At 46.6% G+C, this 23,601-nt stretch overlaps 1 protein-coding gene across 3 annotated transcripts; it reads left to right on the top strand.

Moving 5' to 3' along the window:
* The first annotated feature begins 3,071 nt into the window (after window positions 1–3,071).
* Window positions 3,072–21,389, top strand: STMN4 (stathmin 4). Of its 3 annotated transcripts, none has more exons than XM_044224979.1 (7): window positions 3,072–3,188; window positions 13,989–14,097; window positions 15,239–15,334; window positions 15,999–16,079; window positions 16,510–16,718; window positions 17,584–17,775; window positions 20,773–21,389. In XM_044224979.1, exons 2-7 carry the CDS (start codon window positions 14,085–14,087, stop codon window positions 20,830–20,832), a joined length of 651 nt encoding a protein of 216 aa, XP_044080914.1. In that variant the 5' UTR covers window positions 3,072–3,188; window positions 13,989–14,084; the 3' UTR covers window positions 20,833–21,389. The 3 variants fall into 3 exon arrangements, with proteins under 3 accessions (XP_044080914.1, XP_044080913.1, XP_044080915.1); XM_044224978.1 differs by having other exon boundaries at window positions 3,073–3,188; window positions 14,006–14,097; XM_044224980.1 differs by lacking the exon at window positions 15,999–16,079 and having other exon boundaries at window positions 3,075–3,188; window positions 14,006–14,097.
* The last annotated feature ends 2,212 nt before the right edge of the window (window positions 21,390–23,601 follow it).

Raw genomic sequence — 23,601 nt, 5'->3', positions numbered from 1 at the left:
AATAAATCCAAGCTATTGGTGGTGTGAGTGTGCTTGAATCACGGGAGCCACTATTCAAGGGAAACAACATTGCTCACATTTTTAAAAGTTACATAGTACACTCGTTTGTATTTGTTTTAAGTAAATACCCGACAGTATTCAATTCAATACATTCTGTAGAAGAGATCTCCCAAACTTTAATCTCACTCCTAAAATAAAGGCCCCCCTTAACCTCCTGACTTTGACCTTGGTGATTGCATGCCTCACTCTTTAACCTTTGGACTCCATGCTTAATGCTTTTCCGTAAAATAACTGTATTTCTTTCTCTGTTCCATCACTCTGGTCTTATGCCATCTTGGGGAAGCTCTGGGACACTGGCATCTGGTTAGACTGGGCAGGCAGAGCTCTATGTGGCTTGCCTACTCTCCCTCTTCCCGATATCAGGCCCCATCAATTCAAATCTAGGTCTCATCCCTTAATGGGAGGCTGTGCGCAAGTTACCACTTGACTCTGTTTCTTGTATAAATGGGGTGGTGAGTCCCCTTCTCACAGGGCTGTAGTGAGATTTACTGATTACATACATACACACACCACACATGCGCGTGCACGCACGCGCGCACACAAACACACACACAGACACACACACACAAACACACAGTCTATCACTGTGTAGTACTCAAATAGTAGCTAAATAACTCTGGAAATAAGGCAGCTTTCTGCATTTCCCCCACCTTGGTCTCTGCTATCAGGTTGTGATGTCCTATCCTCTGCCCCAGCCCCCCTCTCCTATTAGTCAGTAAAGGGGACTCAGACAGAGTGCTCCCCTCCCCTAGGAGCAGAGAATCTCTCATTGGTTGCCATCACCATGGCAACTCACTGTCTCCTCCCTCCACCCCACTCCCTTTCCAGAGCAGCAGATTGTGGAGTTCCAGACTTCTCAGCGCTGGGAGGGAGGAGGAAAGAGAAGCCAGGGGAGAGGGGAGAGGCTCCCTTGACTGCAAAGCGTCCCCATGGTTCAGGTTCACTTGGATTCCTGATACTGGTCTGGCAGGCAGTGTGACCTCTACTCTCTCTGCACATTCAGGCAACCATTTCGATATCCCTAGGCATTCCTGATTGCCTTTGAATTGGGCCAGTTCGGGACCAGAGGGTCTTGGTTTCTTGGCATGTGGCATACATGATAAGCATGTTATTCCTGCAGAAGAAGGGTTTTCATCCCGTTGCCTTTGCTGTTTGCTGGGGGTTACATGACAGGACCAGGGAGAGTGAGCTTGGTGGACTCCAAAGGCTGTCAGGGGTCATTCATTATCCTGGTCATCCCCTCTCCCCACCCTGTGGGGTTGCCCAGAGCTGGGCAACTAATGGGTGCTTTCCTTTCCTGGTGAGGGGGGTGGGAGCTGGAAGATAGAAGTCCACATGGGGCCCCTGGAGAGGAGCACAGGGCACTGGGCAGGGAGTGGCCAACCAGTGGTTCCTAGCTCTGGGGTGTGTGCCAAGGCCCAAGAACCTGCTTCCTCCCTGACATGAGACGCTTGCAGAGTAGGTACACAGCATGGCTTCTGCACGCACACACGTGGGGATATGCAGATGCTCTTTGGTGCTCTTGCAATTCAAAAACGATTTAAGAGCATGGGCTGAACAAAGGTGACTTTTGTCTGTTCTCAGCAGGGCAGTGGAGGTAGAAGGTAAGGGTCAGTGACATTGACTGTGGTAGAATAGACCCTCCCCTGGAAGGCTGAGGGGAGGACATCCTGACACCCGCTACCATGTGGATGAGCCTTGAGGACATGATGCTAAGTGACACAAGCCAGAAAGAAAAGGACAAATACTGTATGAGCCCAATTACATGAGGTAATATATGAGGTAATGAATTTGCCAGAATAGGCACATTCAGTGGAATAAAAAGTAGATTAGAGGTCACCAGGAGCCGGGGGGGGGCGGGAGTTAGTGTTTAATGGGGACAGAGTTTCAATTTAGGAAGATGAGAGAGTTCTGGAGCTGGATGGTGTTGACGACTGCTCAACATCGTGGATGTGCTTAATGCCATTGATGTGTATGCAGAGAAATGGTTAAAATGGTTAAGTTTTGTGTCATGTGCCTTTTACCACAGTAAAAGAAATCCACCCCCTTCAAAATGGAGGTGAGATGAGGCAGGGTGCTGGAGCACGGCCATGGGAGTGTGGGGATGGGAGAAGACATTCAGCGAGGCTTTGAACAGAGAGGCATTCTAGAGAAGGGGTCTTGTTCCACAGGATGCCTGGCCCTGCTACTTCCGGTGGACCAGCAGGCTGAGAAGGTGACATCAGGGGCTCCCTGTCCATTTCCTGAGGGAACTAGGGAAGCCACCATGATTGACCCCACCCCACCTCTCCCCTCAGGGGTACATCTGTTTGAGGAGTCACCCGGGTAGTGATGCTCCTCAGCGTCAGTCATGGTCTTCTTCCCTCTGGAAGGTCCGGGGGGAGGGGAGGGTTGGGTGGACTGTGAGGACCCACCAGTGCTAGTCACATTGCCACAGAAGAGGCGTGGCCAATATCACATCCAGATTGCAAGAGGGAAACCCTGCTCTCCTGGGGCCCACGTGCCATGCCCTCATGAGCTCCCAGGCCTGGGGTGTCTGCAGCCCCCTTTCTTGCATTCTGAGTCACCGCTCAAACCCACCAGCCCTTCTGACAGAGCTGGAAACAGGCACCGAGCCCTCCAGAAGCTATTTTTAGGGTTCATCTGTTCTTTCTGATTTCTCCTCTAGATTCCATATTTTCCCACCCCCAGATCTGAAAGAGCTAAAGATTCTGGACATCATTCATCATTCCCCCCTCCAGATGCTCTCCCTCGCTGGACAGCTCAGCATGCAAGCTGGGCCTTCACCCCCACCTTCCTGTACCACTCCCTCCTTCTCTTCTGGATCCCCACCCTCACCCTGCCCCTCCCCCCCACACCCCAGCTCTGGCTCTGTAGGCAGCATGAAAAGCAGGCTATTTGTCTGACATCATCTTCCACTCCCTGGCCTGCTAAGAGTTACTCACTCAGGCAATCCCTGCTCCGCCAGAGACTGTCCAATTGCCAAGCAACCCACTGTCGGCCAATCACGGAGCTCAGAGGTGATGTCATGGCGAGAGCGAGCAGTGGTGCTGATGTGGAGAGAAGCCCAGGGTACCACTAATTGAGAGAGTGAGGAAGGGAGCACCTCGCTTCGAGCGGGACTGCAGGTAAGTAGAAATGAAATGCAAATTATTTGAGGCTTTTCAGACAAAAGAAAAAATTAGCAGTGGCAGAGAGGAGAAGCAAGAGATCTGGCACCATTGTGCTGCCTTTGGTTCACTCCATCAATTCAACTTTGTCAAATCCTGGGGGAAATGGGGTGATGTGTGAAAAGAATGGGTCTACCTCAGGGGTAAGGGGATGGCTAGAGGCAGTCCTTCTATTCCAGAGCTCAGGGGAGAGAGGGCGGGCGGGAATTGCCAGCGTTTCTTTTGGGTCGGATGTCCATGGTGAGTTTTTTCCTGCATAAAAATGTTCTGTTGCACAGGCAGAATGGTTTTGTTGAGTCTGTCTTCCCCTGAGCTGGCTCTGATGCTCAGACCCGCTTCAAGCTAGCAGCTGCTCTGGGTTTTACATTTCCTTTCTCAGCCACAGTTTTTCTTGGCTCCCTTTCCCTGTGTGTTTCATCCTTTTCTTTCTCCTCTATCTGCACTGGGTTACTTTTTGCTCCTGTATTCTAAGGATACAATGAGATCACCACCTCTTTCTTGCCCCGCCCCGCCCTGAGGTCAACCTGCTCCTACCTGGGCAGGGCCAGCGGGCTGTCAGGAAGCAAACTGCGGGAACCCACAACTGCCACGCCCTGGTCCCCGCTAGTGGCTGAGCCAGCCCCTCCTTGCTCAGCCCACTGCCCTGGCCAGGAGTTTAGGCATTTCTCTCTTCTCATCCAGGGGACCAGGACCAGGGATTTGCTGTCCAGTGGCCAGCTCCGTCCCCACGTGGCATGCTGTCTTTGTCTCATTCCTCCCAGGAAGATACAGTTAGGTGTGGAGCAGTCCCATTGTCCTGGGGAACAAAAAAAATCAAACAAAAACAGGTCTCCTGAACCCCTTGGGAGGAGGTTCAGAAATGTTGAGGCAGCCCAGGTCCAAACCCTCTGGGCAGGGATACATCCGTGTCTCAAGACCAAGAGAACACATTGGGAAGGGATGTCCAGCAGTGGACTACTGGAGTTCTGCCGGGTGGGTGGCAGGTTGAGAGGAATGTGGAAGAATCTGTCTTTACTGAGGCTGAGGCCCCCTCTAGGGGGAGGAAACCTCTCCCACAGGCAGGGAGTCAGGGTGCCAGGGGGAATGAGATCATCCACCAGATGAGGAGATAATCATAGTGCTGGAGCGAGAGGTGAGGAGGCAGAGGGGCAAGGTCTGATTAGCAGCTCCACTGAATGAAGCTAGAGCCTCCAGAGACCCTGCCCTGTCCTCTAGGGCCAGCCAGCACTCTCTCCTCAGCTTGTCCCAAGCCCCCACCTTGCTGCTAGGAAATGTGTTTGCATCCTCCTTAAAATCCACTTACCACCATTGCCGGAGCACCTGTCAGCAGGCTCCTGTCCTGGGATCACCAGGTCCACCCAGGCCACTCCTGGAATAAATCTGGATTGGACAAGGATCTTTAATTGCTAGATGGATCCACCAAGAGCGTTGTAGAGAGTGAGCTCCCCACCACCGAGGGGATTCAAGCAGATGTTAGTTGACCATCCATGGGGTAGCTATAGAGATTTCTGCCTTGTGTTGGGGGCTGGATCTAGGTTAGTGTTTTTCAAACTGCAGACTGAGATCCAATAGTGTATTGTGAAGTCTGATTTATGGGTTGTAACTGGTATTTTTTTTTCAAATAAAATGGGATAAGTGAGAGTGGAAAAAAGTCAAAACATATTCCATATAATAGAGTAAATCTTTTCAATCACGATTTCTTAATTATGTATTTTCAGTTATGTAAATATTTATAAATATAAATAATGTTTATCTTTATAAACATATTTTAGAAATATTACTATAGTTAAAAATAAATAAGCACGTATTTACATATTTATGTTTATAGTTCAGTTATGTGTACATTTCCGTGTATGTAGTTGTATCAGTGACTATAGGTATGTATGTCTGTCAGCGTTACGACAGGTATATCCTGGGTCATGATACAAAATGCAGTTCTTTGTTGTTGGTCCCAGTAAGAAAAAAACACAAGCTCAGTGACCCTTATGACCTTTTCTAAGACTGTAAGCCTGTGGATAACTCTTACCAGACTATGAATTCTTTAAAAAATTTTTTAATTTTGGTAAAATACACATGACACGAAATTTACCATATTAAACATTTTATGGTATCCAGTCCAGTGGTGTTAACTATATTCACATTGTTGGGCAACCATCACCGCCATCCAGCCCCAGAACTTTCTTCATCTCTCCAAACTGAAACTCTGTCCCTGTAAAATACTAACTCTCCATTCCTTCTCCCCCCGCCCTAGCCCCTGGCAACCCCCATTCTATTTTCGGTCTCTATGAATTTGATTACTCTAGGTACCTTATGAAATCTTGTAGCTTTTGTGTTTTTACGACTGGCTTCTTTCACTTGGTATAGCGTCCTCAAGATTGATCCATATCATAGACTGTGGACTTCTCGCAAGGAGAGCTGTCTTGCTCAAACACGTCCCAGTGACCATGTACCAAATAGGTGTCCAACATCCAAGTACTGTGTTAAGTGGAAAACTGTTTCTGTAGGGGGATAGTCCATTCTAAAGGGTATATCAAAAATTGAGAAGTCTGGTCTATTATTGTTCTTCCTGAGCAAAGGGTTGAACAGACACACTATTGGCCAGTGGGGTGGTGGGAGTGTCTTGCAATTTTTTTTGCTTAACATTTAGATTTCACTTTGGCTCAATAAAAGAAATCCCAGGGCCAACCAAGTTTGGCTGCCTTCTCTCATCCAGCTAGGCCATTTAAACCACATTTGCCTGATGGGACATAAGTGTGCTGACAGATACGACTTCAAGTAGAGCAACAAAGATTGATAAACTGAGATCTGGAGAGTAAGGTGTGACAGGAAAGAAGGCAGAGAAGGAAGGTAAGAGGAAGGTAAAGCGAGAAGGACAGTGTCTGCATTAAACCAACCATACAGAAAGAACGGGAAAATTCAGATCTTTTTGTACTGTTGATTTTAAATAATGGGATGTTTTCAAAATCAATATCATAATCCAAGAAAGGCTTAATTTTTCCTGAAGTCTTAAGATCTGTTCTGCAGACCCCCTTGATCTCTTTATATTATTTCTCACTTAACTGGAGACTATCATTTGGAGGTACAGAATTTCCAGAGATTTTGAAATCATAGGTAGGTAGAAATGAGCCATTTATTTGGGGAGGGGGATAGAAATTTGGGAGAAAACTATAAATTTATTCAAAATGTCATTTTGTATATTGCTCTGTAGATAAACAAACTCTATTTCCACCCCCCCTTTTTTTGGCTTGGCTAATAAACACTCTTCATGTATAATTTAATTTGCTTACTAAGTTAGAATTTGCTATATTTAGAGATGTGACAGTCTGGAAAAAGGTTATTTTTTTTCTTTCTTTTTTTTTTTTTAGGAAGAGTATGGACAAAAAAAAATCTCTTCTGATACTTTAAAAAGCATTTTGCAGGTTTTTACATCTTTAGTTCCACTAGGAAGACAGGAAAATACACAGATAAAGGTCCACTACCCCTGCTTCCCCATACACACCTACAAGTCCCCCTTCCTCTCCTATGCTCTCTGGTCTTTTCTATCCATTCAAGCTGATGGTTGCCGTGTGTCCATGCCCTTAGGGTCCTTCTTTCAGAGGTAGGTTGTTGGAGGCAAGAGGACAGAACACATGGGAAAGGGTGGAGCTCTGGGATGATTGGCCTAATTTATGGTAGAGAACAGGCATCCCTGGAGTTCAGAGAACCAATCAGGGAATGTGAATGCGGAGAAGGGAGCTGAGTGCAGACTATAGGGTGAGGGGGGGGCAGGGTGTAGAGTTCCAGGGGATCGTTTGGGGTTCAGTGCCCAGGTAGAAAGCAAGGTTGAAACCGAGAATGAGGAAGCAGGTGGATAGATTCCATTAGCTAATAGCACTAACACAACTTATCTGACTGTTGATCCTGGGACAGACGTATCTGTCTTCACCACTTGCCACCAAACAGATAAGTAAGGACTCAATAAATATTCCATGAACCCTGCTTGAAGAATGTATTACCCCAGAAGTAGTCTAGCTAACCAAAACTTTTTATCAAATTAAAGAACTTGGGTACAAAACAGATATGGTATTGATAATGGTGAAAGAAAGAAAATACTAGAATTTAGATGGTTTGTCTAATTATTTTTCTTGTCTAATTATTTTCTTTATTAGTGAGGGAGCTGGGGGGAGGGGAAGAGGAAGAGGGAGAAAGAGAGAATCTTCAGGAGGCTCTCACAACCCTGAGATCACAACCTGAGCCAAAATCAAGAGTCAGATGCTAAACCTGAGCCACCTGCGTTTCCCGAGTCTTTGTCTAATATAATCAACATATTTATAGAGCTGAATGTGAAATATGTGAAGGCTAAGGAATATGTCTATTAAATTTATCATTGTATTACTTCTAAGCACCTTCCTAATGTGATATGTATAGTCAATTCTCAGTAAATATGTGTTGAACAAGTAATTTAAGAAAGAAATCAATAATAGTAATCCAGAACTGAAAATACAGATCCCTGTGACAAAATCAGAAGGTTTGTAGCGAAAGGAAATAAAAGCATGCAAAAGCTCTCATCTTTCACAAAGAAAACCATTAGATACTGTTTTCTTCTTAATATAATAAAACATAGATATAAATGATTTTTAACTTGGAGATTAAAACAAGATGTAAAACTTACAAAGCACTGGGGAAGAATGAAAGAATAAAGAAAACAAGAATAATATTGTAAAAGATGAGAATCTCTCTTGATTGTAGCTAAATGTGGACTGGAAACCTGGCTCTGCCCCTCCTACTTAGTATTGAAAAAGGCACCAACACTCTTGGGTCCTCTGTCTCTTCATCTGAAAAGGGTGGGAAATGAAGATGCCAGAGATCACCATGGCTCCTCCCATCTATGGGCAGAGAGCTTGACCTGTGGAAATGCCTACAGATCTATTGCTTGTTCTCTGCTGATGTGAAAATGATTTAATTTATTATACTTGGTAGGGCGTGTATATGCTTTTGAACAGGACTTTCTGAGGCAATGCCTGTTGTTGAAGAGAACTCAGAGGTGAAAACTTTAAGCCCTCGGTCTGCCCGTGGTTGGGGTGGGCAAAGCTTTGTGCACCCTTCATCCACATGCCCTATGCAGTCATCCACCCTACTTATATTTACACTTGGTATTGGATATGAGGAAGTACCATGGAACCTTGAAGACATTCGTTCAAATCCCATCTATATCATTTTCTGCTTTCTGCTTGTAAGACTTTGGGCAAATCAAGTCACTTGACTGAATTAGTCATCAGGAAAATGGGTATAATAGACCTATTTTATAGGATTTGGAGAGAATGCAATGATAAAATATATATGCCCAATTTACAACTATCTAGAAATCATGGACATTAGGAAGAAAAAAAAAAAACTAGAAGGAAATGCCAACAGCAAAAAGCAGCGAGATGACAGGGATTTCTTTTCTGAAATAGGATATTAATATGTTTGTAATTAAAACATTACATATAAAATGTATATACGCACATACATGCACTTAAAAGTGCCTGGTAAACTGCAAAGCACTCCAAAATATTGCTATTGTTGTGACTAGGACTCTGATTACAGGGCTTGTTCCATACTCCATGCTCCCAAGTACTCTGAGTCCAGCATCTCCCACGGTACCGGGTTCTCAATGCTTTGCCCTCCATCCAGCAACCCTGCATGGAAGTCCGTGCCCCGGAATTTTGCTTCCAATATGTTGATTCTTCCGTATGTATTAAATGGAAAATACGAGCAGCCCAGAAAGTGCCATCACTGTAGATTATTTGGGGCTGTCATTTTTCTAGACTTAATTTTCCTTCTTTGGCTGGCCTCCCAACATAGCTGTTACAAGGAGGAGGGGCTCCCTAGACTCTGTGCTTGCCAACAGGTGACTCCTCTTTATTTCCTAGAAATACGACAGAAGCTGCATTCCTGAGCCTGTTAGATACTGTCTGGAAGTTGCCTCTGACACTGGTTCCCACCATCTCATCTTCCGGAAGCCTTTAGAAGCAACCCTTGTGGGCGTGGTGATTGGACAACGCTAGCTCCCCAAAGCCAGCCAATCACACGCTATTGCGCTTTACCCCGTTGCCTTCTGTGGGTCTCACTGGTCCGGTCTTGGCCTGTGTTCTACTTGCTGCTCCTTCTCCCTTTATAACATGGTCCATGTTACTGCTGGAGAATTGCCGTGGACCCGCAGGGCATCTGCAAAACTTTCCCAGACTCCAAATTCTCACCCTGGGGACCTGTTTCACATTTTCATCTCCCAAAACCCCTGTGGTCATTTTAGGACCCAGCTGGGTGCTTGGCACAGAATTAAATATTCAATAAATATCGTGGAAAGAACCACATTCATGAAAAAATAATTTATATCCCTTTTTTAAATCTCAGATAAGATGTAAAGTTTTCAGTCAAAGTCCTTTGATCGGCACAAAATAACCACGGTTACTGTGCCGAGATAGGATTCCATGACATTTAGGTCACATGTACAGCTGATTTCAGGCACATGCATAACTTCAACAGGACTAGTAATTGGCACAGACCTAAAAAGCCACCTCCCTGTACCAAATATGTTAAGACGTCCCAGATCAGAGCTCACTGTGTCCATGTCCTGATTCCATGCCAGAGTCCCTCTATTTTCTCCAGACACCCTCACCAGGGACCACTCTAGTCAAACCACTGGCATGTGCGTTAGCTTTTCACCCTTCAAAAATAGCCCACATAGGATTTGGCATATCCTGAAAGCCTTATGTGGCCATTCCTTGCAGTGACAAATAAAACACAGTCTTACTTGGGGAGTGTGGGCTGTCAGAGGAGCCTCAAGGGGATCAGGCATGCACCTAGTAAATGGTCATGATGCTAGAGCATCAGAGAGCTTGGTGTGCATCTCTATGGGCTCCTGAGCATCAACCACATTACAGAACACCTGGGAGCATGGGGTGCCATTTCTGGTCATGTGAAAAGTCCTGTAAATCCCCATCTTTTCATGCAGCTCAGGTGGCCCCCACATGGGTTTTCCCCTCATGTCCTGGTGTGTGGGAGGAGGGAAGGGATCAAGAAGAAGGGTAAGGGTGCTGGAATTCAAAGGTTTGGACCCTGGTCCCATCTCAGGGCGACCTTAGGATCTTTGATCCCTGGGGAGGAGTGTATTAGCACTTTGGAACGGACAATTGTTGGTTGTGTGGGATGGATATGTGCTGTTCAGTGTTTAGTTTATCCAGCTGTTGCCCACTGAAGGCATGGAACACCTCTAGTCTAGTGACTATAAAAGAGTCCCACGTTTATTCCTGGGAGTGAGGCTGACCTAGTTGGGAACTTCTGGCTAGAACTTCTGGTCAGAAATTTACTCCACTCCGCAGCTGATATTCTGATGTTCAAGGGGAAAATGGGGGGCTCTGACCTCTTTGCTTTAGACATCTTTCCCCCCACCATGCCACACGAGATCCCCCTTCAGTCAACAGCCTTAATTTCCAGACCTCCTCTCTCAGCCACCGTGTCTGCCAATCAAAACATACTCATTCTGCATCTCGTGTTTTTATGGCCTGGGTCTCTTCTCGTTTGGGTTATTGCTAACCAACTACTTCTACCAATTGTGTTAATGGTTCCATCTATCAATAAAAATGTGTGATACTTTCTTTTCTATACATAGACTTAGATGCTGGAGCTGGAGTGAATGTATAGATTGGCTTGCAGGAAAACAGTACTGGTTGGGATGCAAACAGTCGAGGGCTTGTTCTAGGTGGGTCCTCATCACTTTGTGCCTCGTCCTGGCTTCCAAACTTGCTCTCCTTATTTTTTCCCAAGGCTGATGCTGTCAGAGGAATCTTTTTGCTTGGGAAATGGCTTTAGAATGAACACCCCAGGTCTGCCTTTCCCACTTGAGGCTTTTGTATCATTAAACTCACTCCGCTGAGCTTCAAGTTCCTTCTTACAAATAACCTCAGAGAACAAATTGGAATAACGCTTGTGAATTTTCTGGTACCAAGCAGGTGTTCGTGATGTGGTAGCTATTCCTTTGGCTATTATCATCAGCATCACCATGTTCTCTCTCCTCCTTTAGTCCAAAGATGTCAGCGCCTTCCTGCTGAATAGAATATAAAGAGCAAATGCTTTCCCTAGTCTGCTGGATCCTCATCTTCTTATTGCTGGTCTACCAGTTGGTCCCAATGAGCCTTGCATGCAGCCCACTGGGCCTTCTCTGTTTCTCATTAAATCCAGTCCACATGCTCACACACTGTCAAGTTCCAAAGCGATGGCAGGGATAGAGGCACCTGCAGAATCTGATTCTTCACATGAAGATTAATTGGGATCATGTAGGTGACAGGAGTCGTAATCTGTGCTTCATGAGTAGAGGGCCTTAATTGTCCTGCCCAGGTCTGGCTGAAGGGCATGGTCCCTCATTCCAGGTACCTACTCCTACAGAAGAAGTCCAGCTTAGTCCCCTTTCTTTCTTAGAGTATCCTTCTCTGCCTCACTTCACTTACTTGGACCTCCAGCTTTAGATCCATTACCTAGGTTAAGTCTGATGCCATGCCCTCTCCTGCAAGGGCCCGCGGGCCCAGCCAGTCACCTCATTAATCAACTTGGCTATGAGCCAAAATTGTGTGGAATGGAGCCTTGTGACCAGGGATGTCACATCCAGGCCCTGTTCAGGGACCCACTGGTACAGTCAGGATCAGCTTGGCTCAGAGGAAAGAGGCCCATTGTGCTGCATAGCAAGCGGGGTGGGGCCTGGCAAAGAGCACAAAGGCTTCAGGGAGGCGCACTTCAAGGCCGGTCGACCAGGCTTGAAATCTCTGCTTTTATACCTCACGCTGAGTAAGCCGCATAAACCTTCTGGGCCTTTGGTTCCTCATCTGCAAGTGGAGATTACAGTCCTTAATTCCCGAGCTGGTGAGGACCAGGGCAGGGACTCTGAAGCAGGGATGTGGGTGGTGGCTACCCTGATGGAAAAGGCAGAGAAAGGGAAATTCACATTCATTAAGTACCTCCTTTTTGCTGGATGCTGTAATATGCTTTTCTCACGTCTATTGTGCAATGTGGTGCAGAATTAAGATGGAGAAAGAAAATTGGACATGTGAGTGACAGCTAGTAAGTGAGATCAAGTCTGAGTTTGACTCTGCATTGGTCTGGTCCTAAAGCTGAGCCCCCTGCCTTCCCCTCCCGCCCCCCGTGGCACCCCCACTCATCCGCTGCTCATCCATAGCTAGTACAGACCCCAGTTGCCAGAGGGAAAACGCCTCATTAAGGAAGGAAAGGGGCTCTACATCAGTCTCAGAGTCCTTCCCCTTGTGAGCTGCAGGCAGTGAAGCTGTTGGCTCACACCAACCTCTGCTGGCACGGTGACCACCGAGGGTGACTGCATTAGTTGGCATTCTCCAGAGAAACAGAACCAATAGGATGCATACAGAAAGAGATTTATTATGATGGATTAGCTCATGTGGTGAGGGAGGCTGAGAAATCCCACAACCAGTCACCTGCAAGCTGGAGACCCAGGAGAGCTGGTGGCATAATTCCAGTCCATGTCTGAAGGCCAGAGAACCAGAGCTCTCATATCTGAGGGCAGAAGATGGATGTCCATCTCAAGCAGAGAGAGTGAATTCATTCTTTCTCTACCTTTTGTTCTTTTAAGGCCCTCAACAGATTGGGTGAGGCCCACCCACATTGGGGACAGTCATCTTTTCTCAGCCTATCCACTCAAATGTTAACCTGTCCGTGAGACACCCTCACAGACACATTCAGAAATAATGTTCACCAGTTATCTGGGCATCCCTTAGTCCAGTCAAGTTGATGCAAAAATTAACCACCACAGTGACCAAAGATCAAGTGGTCCCCATGATGACTGTTTACCACTGGCTATTCCTCAGTTCACTGGCTAGCAGCCTTCAGTGGGGCCCTGTCACCTACTATTTCATCTCTCCCTCCTCCTTCACACTCTCTGGTCCAGCATCAACCACAGACACAGAGCTTTCTCACGCCCCACTCCCACCTTGCTTGTGTTCCTTCCTTGGCACAGTGCCCTCCCTGCTTAATTCCAATCATCATTTAAGACTCAGTTCAGGTACTGCTAACACCAGGACCCCCTGCCTGGCTCCCCAGGGTCTCCCAGGTGCTGAGTATGAAGCCCCGACTCTGTGCTCCCACAATGATCCTGCATGCTGATTTCCAACTCTGCACCAACCACATTATGATGACATTATTCTATAACAATGTTTTTTTTCTCTCATAGTCCAGGGTTATGTTAAATGGGGTCAAGGAGTGCTTAAGACAAGAGGCTCTTGGTGGGTAGTGAGTGACGGGCCATCTGGAGTAGTATTTTGACATCCTCTGTCCAATTCCTTCTGATCTCATATCAGAACAGGCTGGGCAGGGAGGTCTGAGGGTGGGAATAGGGAGAAATTCAGGACACAGAGTTATTTTTTGAAAACCTCCCAAGTGATTCTGAATTAGGATTTGTCTCTCACCCTAGCCTTTGTTTTGGGCCAGCCATTAAGCTTCACAGAGAGAGAAATGAACACCTCTTGACACATACAGTTTTGGGAAATCTGTGTCTGATACTCAGGGAGACTTGAGACTAGAAAGCCAATTATGAAACTATCATTAGTACATGGAAACTGAACTTGACTATGGTGATGTTGAAGAGAGGGTCTGGGTTTGGGAAAGGGAGAGTGGGTGTGTAGAGTTCCTGGTGGTGGGAGCAGACCAGGTGCCTTCTGGGATTCCCTCCCCAATTTTATAAAGAAATTCCGTAGGCAAATAACATGTCAGTGGTAGAATACTCTCTTTCTCAGATTTGTGACGGCATCCTGAGTTGGTGACAGACCTACTTTGTGACTTTGAGCCAGACTCAGCCCTCACCATCCAGAAAACATGACCCTCGCTGGTAGGTACAAAAACTCTTTCTGTGATGGGGCACCACAGCATAGGGTATTTCTGTACACACATATATGTACTTACATAGGCACAAGGAAGGATAAAAGACTGACAGGAAGTAGACCTACGGGTTAAGGACGTTATCTCTAGAAGATGGGTGGGATCACCATTGAGCTTTTCCTCCTTTTACTCATCTGTGTGTGTTTTTAAGAAGTTTTTACAATGCACATATATTATTTTGCACTTAATTATGTTTTCAATTTGTGAAAAATGAGAATTTTTTCTCATTGAGAAATGAGAAATGAGGAGGAGAGTGCTTAAGCACTACATTGGGTTTGGCTGAGAACGGAGAGAGCCTGAACATAGTGGAGCTTAAAACAAGGGGCATTGGCCCTAGGGTGGTAGGGGTACAGGCAGGAGCACATGGCAGGGCCAGGGGAGGCGTGGGGTGGACTTCACCGTATCAGCTCTAGCCTGTGACCTCCTGGTTTTCAAATCCACTTCCGACACAAAGAGGCTAGGCAGTGGTGGGGCTACTCCTTCAGCCCTCATGGACACCAGCATGTTTGGCTTTGACCACTGCACTGGGAAGGTCAGAGAAGACTCAAATCCTGACCTTGCCTCTCAGTGAGGGGCAAGACTAGAGTGATGATGGTGTGGCTTCTTTAACTTTCAGAGATGCACTGCTGAGTACCTTGAGTAATATGGAGTGTAGATTTCCTGTATCTTGGAGAAAAGTAAATGAACTATTCTGGCAAATGTGAGGAAAAAGAGAACTAGGTCCAGGATGCCAGGTGGGGACAAAGGCACTAGTGCTTGTGGTCTTTACCTGAAGGCATTTTGCATTCAGTGCTAAGAAGGCAAACAATGCACTGAGGAGAAGATGGGATCATCTGGGTGCTCTGGAAGGCTCAGGTTCTGATAAGATGGACAGAAGTGGACATGATGAACATAGGACACACAAGAAAATCCTAAACCAGGCTGCTCAGTGCAAAGGAGGCTGGAGCCTCAGCCAAGGGGTGGGTCTGGATGGTTTAGATACCTCTGTGGAGCCTGGTCACCCCTGGGTGCTCAAGTATGCAGAGTCACAAGAAGGCTGACTTCTGAGTCTAGGATTGGGTCACCATGTTATCCTACTGGTGTTTCTGCAGCCTACAAAGAGAAGATGAAGGAGCTTCCACTGGTGTCCTTGTTCTGCTCCTGTTTTCTGGCCGATCCCCTGAATAAATCATCCTATAAATATGAAGGTAAGTGAGGGCCACCATTGAGAGAATAACTTGTGGAGGGTTTCTGGGCTCGTATCCATGAGTACCACACTCCTGTCCCAATTTCATGAAACTCTCCTTCCTATGTCACATTCTCTTTCCCAGAGCCAGTAAAACCTCCACAGCTTATTCTGAGGGTCTTAACACCATGAGAGGGCAGGTGTGGGGCTGCTACTGGGGGATTAGACAGCAGGTGAAAATCTGAATCAGACCCTCTGCAGAGCAATCTTGATCTTAGCTTTTCTTCCTTCATTTAACAAATGGATGCTGTGGAGGATACAGAAGTGAAGCAGACAGAGATTCTACTCTTGGAGAGCACCTAGAATAGAAGACAAGATGCAGTATGAATCACTAGATTCCACGGTTGACAGGCCTCCTCTGGGAATGGTGGCGAATGTTCTGAGAGTCCAGAAGTGGAGAGAGGGCTTCTACCTGCAGTCACCCAATGAGGGTAACCATGCTGACAAGGACCTGTGACAGGTTCCAGGACACTGGCAAGGAGCACTGAATGGTCATGTTCTGACCAGAGAGGGGCAGGGAACAGGACACCTTTTAATTTTCCAGGGATTAAAAGGAAGGGACAGATTTGTTCTGGAAATGAGAGATGAGAGTGCTTGGGTTACCTGAGATTGTTCTTTCTGTCTAGGCTGGTGTGGGAGACAGTGTAGGAGGAAAGATCAAAGCCAGCGGAAAGACAGTGCTGACTGGAGAGAAAGAAGAGAGCAGGGTAGGAGGGAGCAGGGGAGAGGTGGCAACAGGCTGAGCCATCAGATTGGTAGTGGGACAAGGAGTGGGGTGGTGGGTGGTGGGCAAATACACCACTGTTGGCCACCACTGAGGACAATTTGAGCAAGAGCTCAAGTGTGGGAGAAGCCTTGTGTCAAAAGCAAAAGCATTTGCTACAGCCATTATTAGAAGCCACAAATCCTGGGGCACCTACTCTTGGAGCCTGGGCCCTTGCTGTGGCTACCAATTCCTTGAGCCCCATTGAAGCCCACTGAAGTACCACTATTAGGTACCAGGTTCTGGGCCAGCCCAGAACCCTGGTCACTGATTTGCATTGGGGACCCCAGATCTCCCATATAGCATGTGTGCATGCTTTTGGAGGGCCAATCTAGTCTACAGAGAGTAAGCAGCACGTTTCCTGCTCTTTTCAGCAGATACAGTGGACCTGAACTGGTGTGTAATTTCTGACATGGAAGTCATCGAACTGAACAAATGTACCTCGGGCCAGTCCTTTGAAGTCATCCTGAAGCCACCCTCCTTTGATGGGGTTCCCGAGTTCAATGCCTCCTTACCCAGGCGGCGAGACCCATCACTGGAAGAGATCCAGAAGAAACTAGAAGCAGCTGAGGAACGAAGGAAGGTAAGTGCCGTCTTTTCTTTCTTCCAACTCAGCATGACAGGAGGGAGCTGGACAAGATAAGAGATGGCTCTGAGCTGGGGTCAGGTCACCACCAACCTACAAATATTTAAGTAGCACCTCCTATATACAGGGAAGATAATGAGGAACCATTGAGGGAAACAAAGAAGTAAAGGTCCCTGGTCTCTAGGAGCTTACAGCTTGGTTAGAGGGGTAAGGCATTGCATGACATATGTCCATGAGGTGCACACTAACAGGAGGAAGACATTGACAAACACTGAAGATTTCTATAAAGACTAGACAATCAAGGAAAGGGCTCCTTAACTGGGGGAAGGTGAAGGTCATGGTGTGGTATTCTTTCATCCTTTTGTGTGCCCTCTGTTTCCTAGTGATTCTTATGTCCCAACTCCGGTGCCATCTTTATGTAAGCTTTCCATTTTTGAAGCAGAAAATAATCTTCTTTTCACTTGGATTTAATGGCATTTCCTTTCTACCTTTTAAGGCATATGTCACATGCTAGTCTGGATTAGAGTTAAATATATATATATCTCCTCTATGAGACTTTTTTTCTTTCCCAAGTTGCTAGGATAGTACTTGGCACATGGTATATAGTCACCTAATATTGGTGAATCAATGAAGGAAGGAGGGAATGAATGAAGGCAATGAGGAAAATCAAAAAACAAACAACAACAACAACTGAGGGAATAGTGGGAGAATCTAGAAAGTGTCCTTGCTTCTTGCCAATGCGCCAGGGACCAGGCTCAGGGAGGTACGTGTTCTGGGTATAGAGCTCTTAAGTTTTGGCGGTGAAAACACACCGCGGCATGTTCACTTTCAAGGGTCTCTTTCTCCCTTTGTGCTGCCTTAGTACCAGGAAGCTGAGCTCCTGAAGCACCTGGCAGAGAAACGAGAACACGAGCGAGAGGTGATCCAAAAAGCCATTGAGGAAAACAACAACTTCATCAAGATGGCTAAGGAGAAACTGGCTCAGAAGATGGAATCGAATAAGGAGAACCGGGAGGCCCACCTTGCTGCCATGTTGGAACGGCTGCAAGAGAAGGTAAGTGTTCTTGGTGAGATAGGAGACTCCTGGAACACTCTCTTCCTTCCAAGGCAAGTATAAAGGACCTACATATTATTTCAGGTAGCAAACAGCCTCAGGTAGGAAAGGGGGTATTTCTGTTAGGCTGGATCTTTACAGAGTTTCAAGGGATGTTTTGGGAAGTCATAGGTAAGAAACATGAGCTGAGCTCTGGAATTCCTTGGGGGATATTATGCGCAGTTACACAATTGAAATTTCTCATTGTCTTAGGGAGATTAGACCTCTTATCTCTAGAGAAAGCCTGCCTAATGCAAGAGAGTAAGGACGAACTAGCCGATGTACATTCCTGGCTTCATCCTTGAATGGACCGATTCAATTTAATGAAAGATGATGACTTGGGATCTTGGCTGTAAGCCAAGGACTTGATAAGCTGAGTTGACCATTGAGCAGGAAACATGATTCTCTCCAAAACTCTTGATTGGGACTGAGTGAGTCACGGTTCTTTCCAATATTCTGCCCTTTGTCAATAAACCTAATGGTGTCACCTACATAAGAGAAACGTGAGAGACTGGGATTGGTCCCACGTGTCAGCAGAATAACAGCCCGTTCTGCTGAGAACACGTTGGCCTCATTTCCTGAGTCTCAAGGCTGCCCCAGTTTCTCCTGCAGCTCCTGGGAGAGCTCCAGCTCTGTGTTTTATTTCCAGGAGCCGCCTGCTGCGCGGTGACTCCCGGGACCCGATCGGTGGCCTCGTCCCATGGTGAGCAGCGTGGTCCCCACTCCTTCCTGCCCATCCACCTAGAGTCTCAGGCACTTGGCAACAGCTGCTAGAAAGACTGGTTTCTTTACAGGGGATCTGAATGTTGCATAGACCTTGCAGCTAGCCAGCATGTGGCAGCCCTTTCACTCTCACACTCTGCCCTAATAGGGGCAGTAAGGCCTCCACCAATTATCAGATGGGAGGGAAGTGATCTGGGTCTCACTTCAGTCTTCCCCAGTTGTTGATGGATGGCTAGGAAAAAACTCTTGCAAGAAAAAAGAAAAAAATCTGGGATTGCCATAAAGTGGGGGGTGGGCACTCAGGACAAACCCAGAAGAAATACTAGAGGCTAGAGCCACGATATGGTACTTTAAAAAATGGCAAAAACAGTTTTACTTCTTCCTACTCCCATCCTAACAACAAATCCATGAAGTAAGCAGAACAACGTTATCCTTATTTAATTGATGGGGAAACTATGTCAGAGAAGGTCGAATAACTTGGCCAGGTCACACAGCCCCTAAGCAGTGCAGCTGGGACTAGAACCCAATTCTCTGGCTGTGTAATCCAGGGGACTCTTTCAACCCCTGTTTCAGGGGGACCAGCCCTGTGTAATCCAGGGGACTCTTTCAACCCCTGTTTCAGGGGTCCCATTAGCCTTTTGCCAGAGAGGGGACAATCAGAGACCAAAGAAAGCCCAGAAATCTAGAGTTGGTACTTCTTCACCAAGTACCAAGTGAAGAAGTACCTCCTTACCTGAATGGAGGTTGATTCCAAGGCGAAGAGTTTGAGATATGCCCCCCACCTGAAGTAATAGCTATGGAGGTGGAATAAGACTCAAAGAAGCAAGATGTTAGAGTCAGAATCTGAGTGGGCATCACTCCTTGGGGACTGTGACCCTTGGGCACTGAGGAAGGTGGGAGGTGTGGTAACAGATAGGTATGTGGCTTCTGCCTGCTCCAAGTCAATGTTTTCTGTGTCAGTATCTGCATGGGTCACTGACCATCCACATCAGATTCACCGGGTATAGAGTTTAAAACTACAGATCCTTGGGAGCCTACTGGTCTACCATCACTGGCTCTCTAGGGATGGTTCCTGAGGACCCAGCAGTTTAACCAATTCCCTAGATCTTGCTGATAATGCATAGCAAGGTTTAGAACCATTATCCTAGACACACCACTACCCACACTCTCCCCAGGGCAGTGGAGAGTTCTAGGGTCTTCTCAGGGATGGATTCATGGTTTTTGGTCTATCCTGGGCTCCTGGGCTGCCTCAGTAGGCCTACTCCAGGTTGACTTTTGATATCTGAATATGATGCTATTTGGGTGATTGCCAGGGTCTGGCAGAGACGATATTTATCAAGCACCTGCTGAGTGCAAAGTACCATAGGGGGAACTGGGAAATATAAAGGAGAAAACGGTGTGCTCCCTGCCTCCAGGAAAGTCACCATCCAATAGAGGGCCCAGACAGATGCACAATGAGCAGTGACGTAGGGCAGATCATAATGTGCCCTAGAGGGGAAAGCTAAAATCACAGAATTCTGGAGGTAAAAAGATCTTCTGGTTTAGGCCCTGTCTTTAAACACCAGAGAGCCAAGGTCTGACTGATGAAGTGGTTGGTCAAGGTCACACAGCTGATGGGTCTTTGAGGTCAGATCCCATCTTTTGGTTTCATTATGCTGTCCGGCGAAGACGGTTCTCATACGCCACTTATGAGAGAGTCCACTTTTTGGAGTTGGGTGACATTTCCAAAAGTTCCCCAGTCAATTTATATTTAAGAGCCCTCATCTTTCACCATGGGGCTGAAGAAAACAACTGAGGGGATGGACAGAAGTGAAAGCAGGGTCACGCTGCAAGTGTGTGTAGGGGACATTTGTAATGAGGCCTGTCTGTTCCACCTGCTCCTTCGGCTTAGCTACACTGAGCTGCTCCTTACAATAAATCAACCCATGCACTCAGTGCAAGCCCAGGAGGGCCAGGTGAAGGAGGGGGAGGTTGGTGGAGTCTGAGGTTTCTGTGAGGTGGGTCCCCCTGGGGAGGTTGGCCCCAGTCAATGAGCTCCCTGGGGCCACACCAGTCGGCTCACTCACCTGCCTCCTGCCTCCTACCAGTCTTGCCCCTTCTCAGGACATCTTTGCAGACCTTCCTCATCACTTCCTGCAGCTGCAATTCTTACTTTGGGTTCTCTTGCCCCTCGGCTTCCTTTTTATCCCTGGGGAAGCCTGTGTGACCTGCCCTTTTCACTCCCTTCCTTCTCAGGACAAGCACGCAGAGGAGGTGCGGAAAAACAAGGAGATGAAGGAAGAGGCCTCCAGGTAAAGCCCAGAGGCCAAAGAAGTTTCCAGAACAGCCGGACAGCTCCAGCAGCTCCGCAGTTCCCAAGGCAGCCTCGTCCGCCGTCGGCTGCTCTCCCAGCACTGGGGTTTGGGGGGAGGGGGGTGGCCAGGGGTGTTTCCTCTGCTTTTGGTGTTTGTACATGTAAAGAATTGACCAGTGAAGCCATCCTATTTGTTTCTGGGGAACAATGATGGGGTGGGAGAGGGGAGAGAAGGAGAGAATTTGGGAAAGGAGGTAGAGAAGAACCCATGGACATTGCAACCCTGCCCACCGCAGACTCAGGTCAAGTCCTTGGCTTTTCTTCACAGTGAACATCCAGACACCCTGTCAAGGGAAGCTACAAACGGGGCAGTAGAAGTACCAAGTGAAGGGTGGGGTCCTGGGTGATGGTGTGGCTGCAGGGCATGGAAGGAGAAGCCCAGGGAGTGGGTGGGGGGCCCGGAGGTCTTGCTTCCGCCCTGAACAGGTGGGATGAGGTCTGAGTGTGTGTGTGTGTATTAACCATCATCTTTTGATCATCATGACCAATGAAATATTTACTCCAGGTCTCCTGTTCTTTATTTTCTGAATTTGTCCTTTGAGTGTTGGACAGAGTATTCTTGGGTTTCTACCCCTAGGGTGGCTGATGTCCCTTTTTTTCCTTAGTTGGACCATCAGAGCATCTGAGAGGTGCTAGGTGAGGCGGGTTAAACATGCCAGCCTTTGGCATAATGGAAAAGTTTGCTTTTGCTTTTCTTCTTCTTCATTTTTTTAAACCCCCTTTGTGAGTTGTCCATTATTGGATTGAGTTCACTGAATTGATGAGGAAAGAAATTCCAGCCTGCCTTCTGTGGATTGGCATTCCAATCGTCCTCAACACACACAGTAAGAAGGTTCCTCTTCCTTTGGGAGTGTGGGATTCTAGGTGGTCATAAAAGTGAGCGAGGAAATAAAATGTTTGTTAATGGAATGCAGAGGGATCATTTCAGACCCACCTTATCCAAAACACTAAACCATGACTAAGAAAGGAGTTTCCCTCTTCTTCCTTGCAAACAGGGCCACAGCCTGCAAGAGCAAGGGGCCTCCCCCTGGCCCATGCTCTTTGTAGCTTTGGACAGCTTTATAAATAAACCTTTTGGTAAATCTCCCCACCCCACCCCACCAGTGGTACCGCATTTGGCTTCTTCATTTTAGGAGGGGATGACAGGAGGTTTGTTGATGATGAGGATGAGCCAAGGAGGAAGAAGATAATGGCAGTTAACACTTAAGCAGCACTTACTAGATGCCTGGCAGTTTTCTGGGTATATATCTATGTCTATCTCTACATCTATCACTTCATCCTCACAACAACACTACCCAGTAGTACTCTTATCCCATTTTGCAGACTAGGAAACTGAGGCATACAAAGGTTAAGTAACTTGATCAGGGTCATGCAGACAATATATAGGTGAATTGGGACTTGAATTCTGGCCATTTGCTCCCAGAGTCCAAGCCCTTGGTGGCTGTACTCTGCTGTTTCTCAACACTTCCAAACTAGAATGTAAGTTCCAGGAGAGTATTTCTCAAAGTGCCAGTTGTGGCTCATTAGACTGTGAAATCAACTTAGTGGGTGCACCTAACATTAATTTCTTTTTTAATGGAATAGACTAGGAAACAAAACATCAAAGTGACTGCAGGCAACAATGGAGATAGTGTTTTGGAGAAGTTGTGTTTCAGTTTTACATTTGCACATGAGTGTTCTAGGTCACAGTATAAGATGTATTTCTTTCTGGGAGTTGCAATCCAAGCTCCTTGAAAGTCACTGCTCTCCAGTGAATGTGGAGATCAGACTTATAGCCCCAGGGACTTTAGAAGCTACTGTGCTTGAGAAAGTGAGAGGCTTGGGGCCATGCCATCTAGAACTGTCTGCCTCTGAGTAAAAGGAGACAAGAATGGCTTTAAGGATATGTTCCCACAAATCTACCCCACTAGCATCTCCATCCTTCCATGGGAAAACCCAAGACTGGGAGGAAGCTTCATTTCCACTATTCTCTTTCACCAAACACTTGTACTTAGCATTCATACCTTGATCAACCCTATGAATCCACCTTGCCATCCTTTGCAAAGGCAATTCTCTTACTTGGGTTGCTCTTCCCTGCCTTGCTGAATATTAATTCTTAATCATTCTTTTAAAGTCAGCTCAGATATTAAGTTCCCTGACTTCACCAATATTTGGTACCTTTTACATGGTTTGATTACTATGTAATTATTTGTTTACCTATCTCTCTCATCTATTAGACTTGAAGTTTCTTTTTTTTTAAATTTTTTATTTTTTATAAACATATATTTTTAACCCCAGGGGTTAAAATGAATCGCCAGGTTTACACACTTCACAGCACTCACCAAAGCACATACCCTCCCCAATGTCCATAACCCCACCCCCCTTCTCCCAACCCCCTTCCCCCCAGCAACCCTCAGTTTGTTTTGTGAGATTAAGAGTCACTTATAGTTTGTCTCCCTCCCAATCCCATCTTGTTTCATTTATTCTTCTCCTACCCTCTTAAGCCCCCACTTCCTTATATCAGGGAGATCATATTATAGTTTAGACTTGAAGTTTCTTGAAAGCAGGTACCAGTTTTATTATTCTCTGTGTCTTAGGCACTGGTTGCTCCAGAATTTCTTCATAGGATGGGATTATGGGCAGCAATCTAGTTAAAAGAAAGGCCAGGCTACTTGTCTTGAGGCTTCATTGGTATAGCATTTTACTGAAGCACTGTATATAAGACCGAGAAA

Source organism: Neovison vison, chromosome 11 (assembly GCF_020171115.1).
Source record: "Neovison vison isolate M4711 chromosome 11, ASM_NN_V1, whole genome shotgun sequence".
Classification (NCBI taxonomy): Eukaryota; Metazoa; Chordata; class Mammalia; order Carnivora; family Mustelidae; genus Neogale; species Neogale vison.
The sequence above is the reverse complement of the archived record's forward strand: the minus strand, read 5'-3'. Positions and strand labels throughout refer to the sequence as shown.